This window comes from Chaetura pelagica, unplaced genomic scaffold, assembly GCF_000747805.2.
Source record: "Chaetura pelagica isolate M959 unplaced genomic scaffold, ChaPel_1.0 scaffold74, whole genome shotgun sequence".
In the NCBI taxonomy this organism is placed as follows: Eukaryota; Metazoa; Chordata; class Aves; order Apodiformes; family Apodidae; genus Chaetura; species Chaetura pelagica.
Window position 1 is genome coordinate 1,603,442 of NW_009952982.1, and position 17,853 is coordinate 1,621,294.

General features: G+C 41.3%; 1 protein-coding gene across 1 annotated transcript in view; it reads right to left on the reverse strand.

Moving 5' to 3' along the window:
* CHKA (choline kinase alpha) overlaps positions 1–13,550 on the reverse strand; it is a 41,815-nt gene extending 28,265 nt beyond the window's left edge. The window contains exons 1-2 of the mRNA XM_009996445.1: positions 13,437–13,550; positions 13,271–13,305 (exon numbers count right to left, since the gene is read on the reverse strand). Of these exons, the coding sequence (XP_009994747.1) occupies positions 13,271–13,305; positions 13,437–13,550 (149 nt within the window). The remainder of the gene's footprint in view (positions 1–13,270; positions 13,306–13,436) is intronic.
* Positions 13,551–17,853: the final 4,303 nt, after the last annotated feature.

The following is a 17,853-nucleotide window of genomic DNA, read 5'->3' on the forward strand; positions in this document are numbered from 1 at the left end:
AAGCCTGAGGAGGATTTAACGGGGGAGGTTTGTGCCACAGTGGGGGCTTGACCGGGTTGAGGGTCTGAGCCGAAGGTGAGTACTGGGGGAGGTACCTGACCGAGAAAGGGCGTGTGTCACCTCATGGTCTGCTGTGCAGTGCAGCTGCCTTCGTTGCGTCTTTGGTTGCTCGGTGTTTAATTGAGCTGGTAGTCCCTCCAGGCTGGCTATGCCAAGACTTGGTTAGGTGCCTGTGTCATTTAATCCCACAACTTGCCACAAAAAAAATTGAGGAATCTTAATGCTGGATTGTAGCAATCAATAATTTTTTTAAACTCTGCTTCTTACAGAAAGTTACCGAGTTACATACTTGTCATGCGTGAGGGCTGGTTCACGACTATGTGGTAAACTGGTCTCTTGGCTCAAGAGAAAGTCATACCTGACCAGAAAAGTAAGCTATAAGAAGAAAAATAATTTCCACATCCATTGCTTCCAAGTTGAGTTTGTTAGTTTTGGCAGTGGAAAGGTGTTCTCCTGTTACAGAAACATAAGTGTCTACTTTCCAGTCCTTTGTAGCAAATGAGGAGCTCAACTTTCCTGGCTTTCCTACAGCCAGAGGGGATGGGAATGTTATATTGTCTTGTCATAAGTGAGCAATAAAGGAATAAATAACTTTTAAGCTTTGAACTGCCTTTGCACTTCCCTGATTTTTTTCTGCCTTTGGCTGTTCTCCCTTGATGGTCTTTTACTGTATATAAGAGAAGGCAGTGGGCTCTTTTAATAATAGTGGCCATTATTGTGGAGATTGTTGGTAAAGCTGGGGAATTGATGAAATGCTCATTCTCTCATCTCTCACCAAAATATTCTACTGCATGGGCTGCTTGCTCCTTTTGTCTGCACACTTTGCCCTGGCACTCCAGCCCAGGGGTTTTATGAGAAGTCGCAGGAAAGCTCCAGAGCTAGCTTCAGAACTGCTTTGTGCTGGCAAAGCAGCTTCAGCACAATCAAAACGTTCACCACTAAGGCAGGCCCTAGTTTAGAAGAAGAATGATGAATGGGCTAGGGATGCCAGACTGGAATAGAAGGGAAATGTTTTATCTTCCCTTTGTGCATTAGCTCTTAATTTATCAAATAAAATCCATTAATCGAAGCACAGATTAGGATGCTGGACCGAGGACATGCAGAGGCTTTTGGAGATGGCCACACAGGGCTGTGGAGAAGCCCTTTGTTTTGCAGGATCTTGCTGAAGTACATGACAATATAACTGATGCGGAATAGTTAAATATCAAAATTGCCATATGGAATTCTCATTCAGCAACAAATGTTGATGATATCTCTACATGTGGGAAGAAGTGGTGAAAATTCCAGAACAATTTGCCTTTCAAACTGTCCCTTCTGTTTCCAGGTGCTCAAGCTTTACACTATGTTCTAGCATGAGTAATGGATTTTTTTTTTTACTAGTTAGAGTTCTATGTCTGATTATTTTCTAGATTGCTATTAGTGTGGAAATTCTTCCTTTTTACATTTACATTTTCATTTATTGTTTTAACACTTTATTAGTAGTTGATAACTCATAATTTGTTACTGAGTTTACAAAAAGGGTGTAATTCACTTGAAAACTATTCAGAGTGTCTTACAACAAACATGGTCTATCTACTGGGGAGCCACAAGAATACATGTACACAGTGCAGTGAAGGTGAGAACAAAGCAGTAGATGAACTCATAGAAATAAAGGTGAGTCATTGTAAGGGCATGCGAATTTATTTGATATGAAGGCATATTGTTACTTGCAAAAATTATTTTTCTTTCATTATTCCCAGAAAGTAGGTATTGATTAAGAAATTCATTATGGGTCAAGATGACTCACCTTTAAATTGTGGGTAATAGTTCTTTCAGCCCTGTTATCCTGCCATTGTGCATTTCAAATGTGGTAGATTTGAACAGGCACGGAAGCCATGTGGCAGCAGTGGCATGAACCTGTTCTTATTGAAAGCCTGGGCAGCAATGACAAAAATTAATGGTCTGAAGGCATGATGCAAAACCCAGTAGAGTATGTGGAAAGACAGGTACTAGTTTCACTAAACATGAAAATAAATAGTTTTCTGCTCTTACCCAAGAACTTCCTTGATTTGACTGAAAGCATGCAGGAGGAGCAACGTGTGAGAAATATATGCAGCTCCTCTTCATGATATATATTTTAAGTGGACAGAGAGAGAGGTTCTAGTTCTAGAGCTACTAAGATGGTACTTTTTCATAAGTTTTAAGTCCACATTCAAGTAAAACAATTGGAAACAAAGAAAACAAACCTACTTACTCTATTTGTATATATGATTATTTTTTTCTCCTCATAAGAAGGAATCTGTTACACTTTGATAACGCATATAGTCAAATGCAACAAAATGTAGGCTTCTAGTAACATCAGAATATATCAAAACCTACAATGCATCAGAAAAAATACTCAAAAAAGGGAATTGAGTATTGAATTATTGGCACAGACACCCGAAGACTAAATAGTTAAAATACTGGACTCAGACTTGAGAAACCTAAGTTCTCAACAGCAGCTGGCCCATTTCCATTTCTTGTATGCTAGAAGCACCTTGTTGTTGGGTAACAATGCAATATACCTACCCAATGGATTAGTCAGTCAACCAGCTGTCTTAAGTAATGGAGGAAGACAAATGGTTCTTCATCTTCCTGATGTCAGATTTTACACCATAGCAACCAAGCTGCGTTAGCACATTTGGTTTTGTAAGTAGCAGACATGGATTCTGTATCTCTGTTCAATTTCTGATTCAATCTCAGAATTCATCTACTGTAGCATCTAACAAATGAAACCCATTAAGATAATAATTTTTCAGCTGCCTTTTCCCCCTGGATAACCTAGCTTTAAAGGCTGTGAAGAAAGTTAACAGTGAGATAATTAGGGTGAAGGCACAGACAAAACACATAGTAGCTAATCATGCTGTAAGCAAGGTACAATTTTGGACTAAGATCCCCTCTGTGGTGAGCAAAGGCTTCAGAGTTTGTCTGACCTCTGTTGTCAATATGGAGGGAGACAAAGCTACTTGTCATAGGAATCTCCCCTCAGACAGTAAAACACTTTTTTTTTTCTCTGTGATGTACTTTTCCCTCAAGCCCATATCATGACCACATAATCTATTCCTTCAGTTGCTGAACAGAATATAATGGTCAGCAAGCCCACAACTTCTTTCTTCACCAAGTTTCAATGGAAATTTCTACTTTTCACTGGTTCTGAATGCAGTCTTAATCACATATTAAATCAGGAGAGGGCATATGTCACTTTTCTATTACAGTACAATATTTTTAAATTTATTAATTTGTGTGGTTTACTAAAGCTTATTAGAGTATTTTTTTCCAGTTTACTGTAATGCTTATATATCTGCAGCAAAGGGAATTGCTGTTGGATCAATGCATTATTTTATTCACCCCAATTGCAATTGAACAATAGAAATTACTTATTGCTCACAAAAGAGCTTAGTCTAGAATTCTGACTCATAGAATCATAAAAGCATAGAATGGTGTGGGTTGGGAGGGGCCTTAAGGATCATCTTAGTTCCAATCCCTGCTGCATGGGCAGGGACACCTCCCACTAGACCAGGTTGCTCCAAGCACCATCCAACCTGACCTTCAACACTTTCAGGGAGGAGGCAGCCACGACGGCTCTGGGCAACCTGTTCCAGTGTCTCACCACCCTCACACTTAAGAATTTCTTCCTAATAAATAGTTTAAATCTACTCCTTCCAGTTTAAAACTGTTACCCCTCACCCTATAAAAATATCCCTCTCCAGCTTTTCTGTAGGCCCCTTCAGGTACTAGGAGGCTGCTACGAGGTCTCCCTGGAGCCTTCACTTCTCCAGGCTGAACAACCGCAACTCTCTCAGCCTGTCTTCATAGGAGAGGTGCTCCAGACCTCTGATCATCTTTGTGGCCCTCCTCTGGACTCACTCCAACATCTCCATGTTCTTCTGTTGGGGGCTCCAGAACTGGACACGGTACTCCAGGTGGGGTCTCATGAGAGCAGAGTAGAGGGGAAGAATCATGTCCCTTGACCTGCTGGCCACAATTTTTTTGATTCAGCCTGGGATAAAGCACTTAATTTTCTTTCTTGAGTCTTTCTTGCTATTATACCAAACAGCAGCAGACTTCACTGGCAAGATCAAATGCCAGCTAAGGCCGGATCTGCCACATGGCACAGGGAGAATGACACTTTTGTAGAAGGATGCAGATAGTTCAGCTGAAAAGCCTGCAGACTTTTTAATAGGAGTTGTCAATAAACTTTCTGAACCAGTAGCAAGCTGCTATTGAGTTTGTGAATCTCATTTCTGAAACTAGGCTGAGGCTGCAGACTTTGACCTGTGAACTGTGTAGTCATTGCCAGTGTGGGTGAGAGTTCAGGGCTGTCCTTGAGTCCCTCAGCCTCTTGGCTTACTTCCAAGTGTACTGCTAACAGGGGAGCCTATTGTGACAGCAAAATACTCAGCATGGTTCTGTGTTCAAGTTGCACTTGAAGTAGGGAGCCTGATTTCATTTTTCAGCTCCTTAATATTAAGGCTGCTAGTTCTTATTCCCTCTATCAACAGCCAAGAAAAAAAAAAAAAAAAGGCACTCTGAAAGATAGAAATTATGAAGGTTTGAAATTATTTTTGAATTTGATTTGAAATCCAGTTAGGCAAGATGCAGCTGCAAGAGAGAGGCTGCACAGCTGTTCCCCATTCTTCTTATTCAGTGAGGAAGAATAGTGGGATCATGGCAGACAACATTCTCCTAGATCCATCTTTCCAGCAAGACCCCATCTTTGACCCCAAGAGAGAGAAGTTCAGGACTAAATTTGATATTTTCTGATATTGTTTTATTTTCCTTCTGTGTGTATTTAGTTTCCAGCGCAAAATGCTAGCAAAAAAAAACAAGGTGCATTTTTGATCCCTGAAATATACCTGCCAGAGCACATGGGGTTAACAGAGGCTAAAGATGAGAAATTTACACTAGGCACTGACTTGGTATTTATGTGTCTCCTGTGAATGCAAGGGAAGTGTTACAGCAGAAAGCAGCCCTACCAAAAGGATAATATGCTCATTCATTTGCTATGTTGGTCTAAGATAACCACAAAGAGCTAGTTTGTACAGTGCCAGGTATTTCAAGGAGTATGCTAAGATAACATTACCTGGCTCAAGTCCCAGAGAATTACTTTTCTTGGAGTCAGACAGACCAAGCCTTTATTATATTACGATTTACTTAATTTCTTACTCAGAAAGAATTTCATGTCATTGAGGAAACCCAGTTGGGGAATTTTCTCAGAACCGTAGGGAGATGTAAAAATCCAGTAGGAATTAGCTAAATATTCTCTTATTTATTTTAAAATCTCCAGTTTGGAAATGCCTGGTTGTACAGGATACTGTGATACAGTAACAGCTTCAGAAGTAGCTGCAGCCCACAGAACTATACACCATGAGGTATCAGTGTTATTACCGTCCCAGTTTAGTAATCTCTCCCATGGGTTCAGGCACTTCAACTTTTACTTTTGGTCAAGCATCAAACTCTTCTACAAACCCCCCCCCCCCCCCCCCCCCCGTTCCTGATCCTCAGCAGAGTTCAAGAGTGCAGCCATGCAGCCTTTTCCAATAGAGATTCTTGAAGCAACCTCCCATCCTGGGGGACTGAGAAAAAAAACCCTTCACAATGGAATCCTCCCTAGCTATGCTGAAAGAAAAAAACAGTTGCTGTAGTAACCAGTTCTCTACCTCCACTAAATCGGTTCTCTTCCCTCTTAATCTTCTCTGGTTTTACTAGTTTTGGGCAAGAAGCAGCTCAGCAGGTCAGGATTGCACTTGATTCTGTGGGGTGGAGGAGCATGTAGAAGGCACTGAGGGGTCCTGACCCATCAGGTGGTCCTTGCTTTGCCTGCAGGAGGATGTCCTCCGTGAGGGTTGCCATTACTCTTGTTTTGTGATTGAGCCACTCATGGAGCATAGGAACAGGCTCTTTGCTTCCCTTCTTGCCCACAGCTTGTGGCAGAGCCCTACTGCTATCTTGTCCAAGAGCAGACATGCCACTGGTTCATAGGCTCACTTGCATAGCTTTTGCAGCCTCAGAGATAGATTTCAGCCTGTAGTGGAAAAAGAAACTGGATACACAGGGAGTTTCCTTCTGTGGAGACTTTCAAGACCTATCTGGATGCCTTTCTGAGTGATCTGCTCTGGTTTTGGTCCTTCTCTGGCAGGGGGGTTGGACTCAATGATCTTCTGAGGTCCCTTCCCACCCCTAACATTCTGCAATTCTGTGTAATTTTGTGATTATGTGACAGTACTTTTTTGCAACTCTAGGCTCTGAAGTGACCACAGTAATAACTGCAAACATCCATAAAGTTCTAAAATGTGCTAAATTGCATCTTTTCCAATATATCTACTGTGGCCAAGCCTTGAACTAATAGTTTTTTACTCTGGAAGTATATAGCTGAGAGCCAAAGAAACCTTCACTAAGGAAGAGCATGCCAGACTCACTTCTGGCTGTTTCAAGTGTGCAAACACAGGCCAACTGCCTGCACAAGTCAGGGCATATTCCCCTGACAGCAAGGGGACTACCACGAGGCAGGTATAATATGGTGACAAGGAAGGGGGAAAAAAGCCACAGAATTCATTACCAGGGATGTAATGGTCAGTAATAAAAGGCTGCAGAGAATAACGTAGCACAAAGCTTATAATGCACTTACTAACAAGACATAAGGCACTGTCACTGCTAGGGTCTGTATGCTGTGAAGAACCAGGGAACATTCACTGGACACTTGCATAGACACAGCAGGAGCAAAGCCAATAGAATACTTCCATCTTATGTTCATGAAGCTGCCGTTAACATGATAATAAATGCTTTATATTTAAAAACAACAAATAAAAATATCCAAGAGCACACCCACATCAACATATCAGTTCAACAACAGCCAGTAGTAAAATACAAATATGTGTAAATTTCTGAATCTTCAAAATCTGTTATTGACCCAAATAAGAGGTAGATCACAGAATAATATTAAAAGGACTTGGACTTAGGTGATGGAACTTGCAAATCCAGTGCTGCTGGTTATTCAAGCACCCTGCAGTTTTTTCCTATGTTAGGGTGTAAAAGGGTGGATTCCAGATATGGATCCCAGACACTGTAGTTTAAACTTGGGCACTGATTGTATGTAGGTAATTTACATAGTTTTTAAGGCATCCTGGCAGAGTTTGTAATTTAAGCCAAAGAATGGTTTCTAGCTGGTTATTTCCTTGTAAGCCGTTAAACCTCTACTGTGGGCACAATCAGAGTAAGGAGGTGGTAGAGAGAGGTTTCCGAATCTTTGGGGAGCAAAGTGACAACGATGGAGCTCTGCTGGTAGAGCCTGAGGCAGGACACATGTTCTGGTCAATAGCTTCAGTGGTCTACTTCACTCAGACACATTTGTTCCCTCCCAGTGATAACAACTAGCAGTCGGAGGTTAAAGAAAGGCCACTGAGTTAGAAAATGCTTCCAAATATGCAGCAGTATGATTATTCATGAGGAACTGCCTGCCAGGGAAGTGGTCACTGGAATTAAAGCATACATGTACTGAAGAGGAGACAGGGTAAATACAGCACAATCAGCAGAGTAAAAAAATGTAAAGCATTTCAGGGAGCTGGCTGTTCTCTTCTTCCTGGCATTGACATACATGCACACACACCCACACATGGATTTTCATGTATTCTATCCTGAAACCTAGAAAAGCTAGTTTTGTCTGTTTTACATAGACACACTGAAGATTTCTTAGCCTGTCTGAAGCATATTTACTCAGAATTTCCATCTATAGGGGGAAACATATAACTCTTATTTCTTGTGCTGATCTATTTTACTACCCAAAAAAAATTAAAAAAAATCTCTTCCAAAAGATCAAATAGCATTTACAAAGTCAGTCCTCTGTTCTACTATCTTTGACTAACATTATCTGGTTATTGTACAAGTGCTTAGACTTTCAATGATCTTTTTATTGCCATATTGGCATAAAATGAGTGAATTTTTCTGTGAAACAATTCACATCCTCCGCACTAATGGGCTTATTTCAAAAACAATCACTGATAATGCGCAGGAGAGCTGAGGATAAAGCCAATGTGATTTTGTGATGTACCTAAACTTCACAGAATCACAAAATCACAGAATTGTCATGGTTGGAAAGAATCTCTGAGGTCACTGAGTCCAATCATCAACACCAAAAAAACCCCAAAACCAAATAAACACAAACAACCACACACACACCACCAAAAAAAAACACCCACAAAAAACCTGTACAACCTCAGCCACTAGAACAGGCCCCAAAGTGCCACATCTATATGTTTCTTGAATACGTCCAAGGATGGTGACTCAACCCTGGGCAATCTGTTCCGGTATCTGATCACTCTTTCAGTATAGAAATTCTTCCTAATATCCAATCTAACCTCCCCTGCCACAACTTCAGGCCATTTTCCTCTGGTCCTGTCATTATTTACTTGGGAGAAGAGGTCAACACCCACCTCTTTACAGCCTCCTTTCAGGTTCCTCAGGACTTCGCACCGTAGCTTTTATTTACTCTAGAATTAAGCTCACAGTTAATTGGTTAATTGTTAGTAGAATAGAGTTGCACAGTATAGAGTTGTTTTATGGTGACATTTTGTAATTAACTAATTTAATCTTACTTTGTTTCCATTTTGACAGAGGAATAACAAAATTACTAGTGACAACTAGAAAATGGTCACCAAGCAATTAATCAATATTGGAAACCCTCTGAAAACAGAATGAAAGCCATTGCCTCCTTAACAGGCAGTACTCCATTACAGGTATTTAGTAGATTTGTGAATTAAATAAAATATTATATCACAAATTTTTCCTTTCCAATCTGGTGATAACTTGTGCCAACTGGATTTTAAAATTTGGCTTGTTATGTATTAACCACTCATCTGGGAATCCAATTGAGTAACACAGGAGTTGTTGGAATACCAAGACTCTCATACCTGCCTGAGTCTTAAGTAAATATTGGTTCAAATATTGATTCACATGAGAGATGTGACTGCAGTTTAAGAGGTTGTAGGTGCTGGCTGAACTACTTTAGAGAGGATTGCTCCCTCTGTGTTCCTTTGAGATTCACATCAAAATACTCATTTCACTTTGAATTCATGGGAACAGAGCACTTCCCTTCACTTTTGGTATTGACATTCTCTGTATCAGAATGTATTTCTGATGCTCTAAAATTAAAGGTATTGTGTGTAAGTACTAAGTTATTAAATTACTTCCACTCCGGAAAGATGTAACATCTGGGAACAGGAGAGTGAGACAAAATAAGTTCTTTTTTATGGGGCACTGAAAGCAGAAGAAGAACATGCACCTTCTTTTCCTGACATATAGAGGCTGTAACAGCTACCACCCTAAAAATCCAGGAGAAATATGAGGTGAAGGAAACATCCAATGACAAAAAAGAAAAGCTATCTTCCACACTCTGGGAAATAGGAATCTTTAATCAGCTGGGGAAAAAGGAGTGCCCCATCCTGTTTGGTTTTATACCAATAAAAGATATGGTGAGCCACATCTACACTAGCAATCTGCTCTTCTTTTGTAATCTAGATAGCTCCTTTGCTTAGCCTTGAATCCTAATTGTTCTTCTAAGTAGGATGAACACCAGTCCTTCTGAATACATTTCACAGTTACAGAACTAAACAAGTATGAGTTTCCCCAGTGTCTACTGGGCACTTTGTCTTAGCAAGTCCTAAGCCAGTAACTAGAGAAAAGACAATTCCAACAAGCCTGAATAAGTGGACTATGAATAACACATGCCAGCTGCTCTAAATCTCCAAATTTTATGGATATTCACTTTTAAGAGTGTAATTGATATATCCAATACACAAATTGTTATGAAGAATTTTACATCCAAGAAATGAAGTTCTTTTTTTGAGCAATTCAAGATTAATATCAAAAGAGCTCAACCTTTTAAATGTAGGAAGCCTAACATACCTTTATGTCTTAGATTAGCTTACTGCTTTTCTTTTCTAAAGTCAAGAAAATAAATCTATGCATTATCTTAGCTTTCAGAATAACAATGTTTTTTAATAATATTTGTAAGTGGAGTGCTTGGAATCAAAGCTTAGAGCATGACACCACATGAGACACGACCTAAGTCATAAAAGTTTGAATGTAAATAACTGATACCTAAATAGTCACTGAATACAGAATCATTAGAATCATAGAATATCCTGAGCTGGAAAGCACCCACGAGGATCATCGAATCCAGCTTCTTACTGTACACAGAGCAACCTAAAAGTTAAACCATATATCTTAGAGCATTGTCCAAATACTTCTTGAATACTGACAGGCTTGATGCCATGACGACTTCTCTGAGGACCTTGTTCCAGCTCCTCAGTAAAGAACTCTTTCCTAATATCCAATTAGCCCAACAAAATCATATCCAAATAACACCTTCACTACAATATTTGTTACAAAATGCCATAACACATGCAGAAAATCACTGTCTTAAAACTGCTTTCTGGCATAGGCTCTTCTTGCCATGAGCACCTCATGCATGTGCAACAGAATATTTTTGGCTAGTAGTATCTTCTGTACTTGAGCCCCCTATGCTTCATGGAATGGAGGACAGCAAATTCAGTTCTCTCTCCATTCCTTCTAATTGTCAATAGCCATGAGAGAAAATCCCACCTGTGTCATTCCTTGGCCCACTGTGCAATTTTAAACCCTTTCCTTACATATGTAGTTAGCTAGCTTATTGCTTTGAATTGTGTAAGAAATTCTTTTGTTGGCTAGTTGAAAGATTAATTAGTGTTAAGGACCTTTTTGATATTACAGTCTAGCTGCTGTGGCTGAAACAAACTTCTATTGGTTCCTAACTGATCTCTAGCCATATTATTTTGGCCTACAGAAGCTGCCTTTGCCACAAGAATTCAGTTTGCCAGTCCTCATCAAAACAAGCCTCCTTTTTGGGACAGAATTTGGCCAGATGGAGATCTACTTCAGCTTCTCTGTAGGCTTTGACATAGGCCTGGCAAATCTATCCATCCTGAAAGAGCATAGGACCTCCAGCAACATATGGGACCTCTCTGATGTGACTTCTAGTGAGAAGTCAGGGATCTCAGTTATGCACATAACCAAAGTGTGGCCTGCCTCACAGCCAGTCATCAGATAATTCACACAGCAATTCATTGCTACATCCGGGGAGGAGGGTTAGAGTGGCCACAGTAGTTGTTCCTCTGCAAATTACTGTAGGATCTGCACCCCAGATGCCTGGAAACACTTGTGCTGCCTTTTGGAAAAATGCCAGCAGCAAATTCAGTGGCAGCAAGCATCAGCTTGAGGGACCAGAGCTGCATGGTACCCAACAGAATGACAGCTACACTGGACATATGCTGAAACAACTAATTCAGGGACTACAGTAAGTGCTGCTCTTAACCCAATGTACACCTTTCCTGCTCAGAAAAAAAGATATCCTCAGCCGCTTTGTATTTCTCAGTGCAACACTGCAGCAGAGAAATTATTGTAAGGAAGGTCTGTTCAATTACAGTGTAATTCCCTCTCCGTGCTTCTCTCATGCCAAGTAAGGGTGTGATTTTTAACTAGTGTTGCAGCCATAGCTATAGTTAGAGGATTTTCTCCCAGATTCTTACCAGTAACATATAAGAAATAAGATGTGTGTGTTATGGGCATTTTTGAGACTGAAAAGTATCAAAATAGATCTCTATCTCAGCAATGGGCTCTACTATTTGAAATAATTCTAGTTCATCAAACATGTAAACATAAAATTATTGTGATTATAGGCCTCCACATTAACAGAAAAATATCCAACTTCTGACTCCAAACAATCTGTAAGATTACTGTCACAGTGAGGTCTTCAGAAGACTGTCTTACAGAGCATTCAAAGAAGAATAAGCTCTTTCAAGCACAAGTATCTTCTTCCTGCATCAAAGATTTTAATAGAATACTATAAATCTTTTGTCAGACATTGTATGCTGGTTTGGTTCTGGCATGGTTTTGATAGCAGGAGGTGGGCCCCAGGTGTGGCTCCTGTAAGAAGCTACTAAAAGCTCCCCAAGCTCAGGTAGCCAAGGCTGGGTGGTTAGAAAGACAACAGGTGTCCTTCTGTGGTTAACAGATGAAAGAATTTATATAAGACCTGAGCGGGGATCAAGCAGGGGATAAAGCTGAGCTGGAGAGGTGAAAGCAGTGCTGGGATGATGATCCCGTGGTTGGTGAGGAAGAAGAGGAAGAAGGTGCCCGAGCAGAAGTTTCCCCGCAGCCCATGGCGAGATGGCAGCTGTCCCCATGCACCCCATGGAGGAAAGTAGTGGAACATTCCCTGAAGGTGCCAGGAGCAGTGAATGTGGACCTGCAGCCTGTAGGCTTGCATCTGCAGCTGTAGAGGACCCCGTGCCAGGGGAGGTGACTGTTCCTGAAGCAGCCCATGACTCTGCGGGAAGCCTGCACTCGAGCAGCTCTGGCCCTTGTGGGAAGAACTCATGAAGGAGAGGTTTGTGGAGGACTCTCTCCCATGGGAGGGATCCTGTGGGGAAGCAGGGAAGGACTGTAAGGAACCCTGAGGAGGAAGAAGCAGCAGGAACCACCAGCCTGTGAACTGACTCTAAACCCCATCCCCTGTCCCCCTGTGCCGCTGGGGGGAAGGAGGGAGAGAACTGGGAACAAAGTGATTTGAGCCTGAGAAGAAGGGAGGGGTGGGGGTAATGGATGTAAGCCCTGATCATTGTTGTCTGTGTCCTGTGTGTTTGATTAGTGTGAAAGTAAATTATTTTTTCCCTCAAATTGAGTCTGTTTTGCACATGACTGTAAATGGTGAGTGAAACCCTCCTTGTCATTGTCTCGACCCATGAGCTTCTAGTTGGCCTTTATCCTCCCTAACCCAGTGTTTATGGGGGGGGGAGAGGGGAGAGTTGAGTGAGCAGCCACGTGGCTGGTTCTTTGTTGTGTTAGGCCCAAACCATGACACATTGTTTTGTGAGGCTCTTTGAAACCAGTGTTTTTGTCCAGCAAGAAGCTAGTGAACAACAAATCTTTTTGTTGGGGGATGGTTGAAAAGGCCTACTTAAACCTTTGTAAAAGGTTAGTTCTTTTGCTTGTGCTTGCCAAGGGTATGGCTGCCAAGGCTATTGCTAACAAAAGTTTTAATTCAAGGATGGATAACTTGCTTAGCACACTGGCAGACAAAGTATGTAGGATCTTGGTAAGATGGTCCCCCTACAGATTGTTTTGAAGCGTGCAGCTATCCTCTTCTCTTGTGACTTACCATTCCTTTGCTCCTGAAAGTCCACTGTTGAGGATCTGACAGAAAAAAACACAGCCATGTAGCATGTCAACAAAAGAGTAGAGCCAGGCTGTTTCTTCTCTGTCATTATTCTGTTTTGCATAGTACTTTGTATATTTATCCTTAGATGTTACCAATGTCCCTGTACCTGCGTGGCAGTTGGTGTTCCTTTGCACAGTCTCAGCAGTCCTGTTATACTGAGAAGGCGGAAGGCAAAAGCCAAGGTCCCGGCCTGGGTCAGGCCATTTTGGCACTTGGGCATGACCAGTCTTTCAGGACAGGAGGGAATCTGCCAGTGCTGCCTCTTGCTGCCCTTCAATATCCCTCCTCATGGCTGCATGGCTAACTGCCACAGAAAGACACCACTCTGTTAAAGTTTAAATGAAGTTTATAGCCAAAGAAACAACTCCTGCTCCCTTCCAGGCCTGAATAAGAATGACTTCAAAACAAAGAGAGTGATCTCAAAAATGCAAAAATAGAAGCGCCATTCAGCCATCGCCTGCCTTCCTAGAAAATCCTATTTCCATAATTTGCACCTATTGGCAAGCCCTATAGGGGCTTTGTAAGGCTCTCCTAAGACTACAAAGTCCAGCAAGCTAACCCTGAAATGAATGACTTATCTGCAGTATTTTGCCCCCATACTGAAGTCTACAGTGGTCTGTTATCCTTATTTTTCCCTATTCAAAACCCATCCATTTCTGTGTAAACTTCATAGAGTCACAACCTTAACAGGACTTTCTTGTTCTTAGATTGGTTTTTTTACAGTCTTCCTGTGCTCCACATCTTCCTTTTGCTGTGTGGAACTTTGATCTAGGATTTTTTTACACCAAGGGTGGGATTTCACCACAGACACCTGCATCTCAGCTAAGCCCCCAAACTCTTGTGTACCATCACCAAAGGCAAGGTTCACTTATCCCTGAAAATTCTTCAAACTAGTGCCAATTCATTTCCTTTGGCCATTAAAGGAACACAAACTGGGCAGCTTCAGTGTATACATCTACTTTGCAACTGTCTAGAATGATGATGAACACCATCCAAAATTAATCTGATTTCTGTCTGAACAGGATTTATCTCTTTATTATTTTCCCACTGTTCACACAAATGAAGGGAAAGATAAGCCATGCACTTCCAGAATGCCATGAGAATCCTCTTTTTTTCCAGCAGGAGGAACAAATTTTCTTTTGCTATGCAGCCTTTGCAGCAGACCCTCTGTCCTTAAATGCATGCCATACACAAACATAATTAGATCCACCTAAATTCAGTGTAGTTCTCAACACCTTGGGTGAGACAGTCTCTGTTATTTCCTTAAAGAGCATATGAACTCCAGAAGGATGCAAAGTGCTGGCACAAGAATCAGTCCATGCATTTTCTCAGTTATGGCCCTCAAAAGGGCTTTTTGGTCAGACACGCATCCTTCCTCTTCCTTGGTTTCAAACTTGGCAACTTGTTTGTGATATGGTCCCCTTTAAAAGACGGAAGACTGTCATGCACACACACTGAGGAAGAGTTAACTGCTAGAGGCAGATACAGGCAGCAGTAAAAAAATTATCAGGTCTTAATAGCAAAAGCAAGATAGGAAAAGAAGGAGCTACTGCTGATTTGCACTGGAATGGCAGGAGAGTTGTCAGCCTGCTGGGAAGAGGGCGGGAGGCCTGTTCTTAGATGGTGGCCAAGATTAGGTAGACTAGGTTGTTTGGGGTGGGATGAAGGTCTCTGTGTCCCCTCCTCTGCTCAGGAAAGATCTAGAGAAGTAGCAGAGCATTAGCACAAAGATTCAGCCTATGTCCTGCAAAGGCAGAAGGGATAATATTTTCTAGTTTAGCCTAGCTGTTGTTTTTGGCTGATAACCAGTAAAAAAAAAGCTTTACTGTGATTATTACCATGTTTGAGACAATTGTGTGAAGGTCAACCCTGCCACCAGGCAGAGTAACACAGTAAAGAATCGAATAGCTCCCTTCTATTTTTTTATTTTAGACCGTGCTAAAATGATAACATTTGTCTTATCTGCAAACTAAGAATAGCTCTGCAGCAGCATAGGGAAGTTGAACAAACCTGAAGTCAAGGTGATGTAGCCATTACCCCTGTGCACTGACTAAAGTTATAGACCACATACTGTTCTAGGGGAAAAAAATGCAAAAAGAGCAGGCTTTGAGGTGTTACTGACCTAAAACTACAGGTCTGTGGTCAGTCATGTTCCACCTACAAATATCTCCCTCATGTCCTGATCACAGGTTAACTAAATCACAGATTCAGTTTTTTGCCTTTAAGTCAGAATGTAGCCCCCATCTATAGCAGATAATGCTCTAACAGTGGATTTCATTCATGCATCAACAAAAATAGGAAAGAAAACCCTGACATCAAGGCAGCCATGAGCAGACAGGCACCACATGGTGACTGAACAAATTGTACTGCTACAGAAGAATTTGTTACATATGGCAGAAAAGGGAAGTGGTAAACTGGGAAAATTCTGCTTTTTTCTCTGTGCTCCTAGTCAAGCAGTTTGCAGATGATAGGTAAATTCTATTAAAGGACTTTCAAAGGAAAGACAGAAATGTAGTTTGGAACACATAATTTCCTTGCTAGAACTGCATTAACTCTGAATAATTGCACTGCATCATGTTAAGCTGAATAGGGTTCCTCTAGTTCTAGAAAGTTTCTGTGCTACTAGTTACTAAAATTTCAGACAATATTAGGTGCACAGAGTGCATGGTACTTATATGATTCTCCTCCCCATGCTACATCAATTTAATTAAAATATTACAGGGCAGGGCTTTCTTTGTTCCAATACGTATTTTAAAATTTTTCTTAGCTTTCCTTTTAGTAAGGTGTGCTTTTCCACACCCACTCTTTGGCCTTGAGAGGGCCAGTCCCTTAATAAACCACTCCACACTCTGTTTGTTCTAGCAATTCTTACCCAAGGTCTTTATCTTAGAATCCTGTTTGAGCAGCTTTGGACAAGATTCAGTACTTTGTGGGGAAGGTAAGTGAGGTGGGAAGGATTTCTTAGTCCCTTAAGTATTAATATATTATCTTACCTGTGACTGTTAAGTAGATGATTTACAAGCTTGTTGACACTGAGATGTTGTGAATCTCTGCCCCTTACCAGTGTGTAAATGCAACTTGACACAGGAGTTATGGGAAGGGTAAGGGCTATGGACAGCTACAGTTTCTGGACCAGGCAAAAAGCACTCAGGAAACCTTAGGAGAAAACACTGTGGTGGATAGCCCACTGCAAGTCCTTCCACCTGCTTCTGGTAGGTTTGTTCAAGACAGCAACACACTAAAATCACCTTCATCCTGTCTCACAGTTGCAGTTGCAAATTCACAGCTTGCAGTGCTACTCCACACATTTGTTAGTCAGAGTCTATGACTGATAAGAGCCGCTTGCCAAGGCCGGGCTGCTGCAGCCAGAGCAGTACTCACGGCTGCTGTGTGAGTTTAGTAGCACAGCACAAGAATCCCTGGAATGTTTCAGTCAGCAGATACTTTGGAAATCCAGTTCTAGCAAATGTCTGTGCTTCTCATACGAGGAGTCCCCCTGCCTGTTGCCTTTCTGAGACAGTAACAGTAACCTCCTTCTTCTTGCCTCCAAGCCCCGCACAAATCAAAATCTCTTGAGCTCCAGTCTTAACTCCAGCTCTTCTTTCTGAGGCAAAATCATAATGGGAGATGGAAATTCCACAAATCAATAACATACAGGTGTCTTTCCAAACATGCTGTGGGTCTGTATATGGCCTTGGAAGGGAGGTTGCTTTTAGAGGGTGGTCTTCACAGCAGTGACGCCAAACAACTGCAGCATATCAATTCAACAGCTTCCAACAGCCTGAAAAAAAGTTATTGATCTGCCTATTTGAGACACGTGAAGCTACTATAGTTTTAAAGAAGCCCATCTCTGCTTTTTAATAATCTTCCCTCTGCTGCCCTCATCTTCCTCTGCCTCTCCAATACTGAAATACCTTGGAGACATTATGAGCAAAATGGAGTAAGTCCTTTTCTGTTTTTCCATGTCTTTTAAACTTCCCATCTCTGCAAAGCAATGCTTGGTAAATGAAGGTTGTCCCTACCATACTAACCACTAGCCCTGCACTCACCACTGGTACCACCAAGAATAGTAAAGAATTGCACACCAATGTCTAGAACTATTCTGCAAAGGAGGAAGATACAGTATAGAGCCTTTTAAAATAGCATGTCATAAAGATATATATTTTCCTCAGAAAACACTTCCCTGCTAGATTCCCAAACTGTTCTAAGTGTGGAAATACCTCTGTCCATTGGATTAATTATTATAATTTCTAGAAAGATAAAATGATTGGCAAGAGACATCTTTGCTAATTTAAAATTGGTTATGAAACTTCACTTCTGGGAGGAAAGATTGTAAGTCACTGTAGCTGGCACTAAAACTAACATGAAGGGTGGATGTGTCAGTTTGGGGAGAAATAAACGCAGAGCTAGTTGCCAACTCAGCAGTGTTGGCAGTCAGTAACACCAGTCAGTAACATCTCCTTTCTTGTCTCCAGGTTCACTTGTGTCACTTAAAATGTCATCAACCAAACCAAACACTTGCA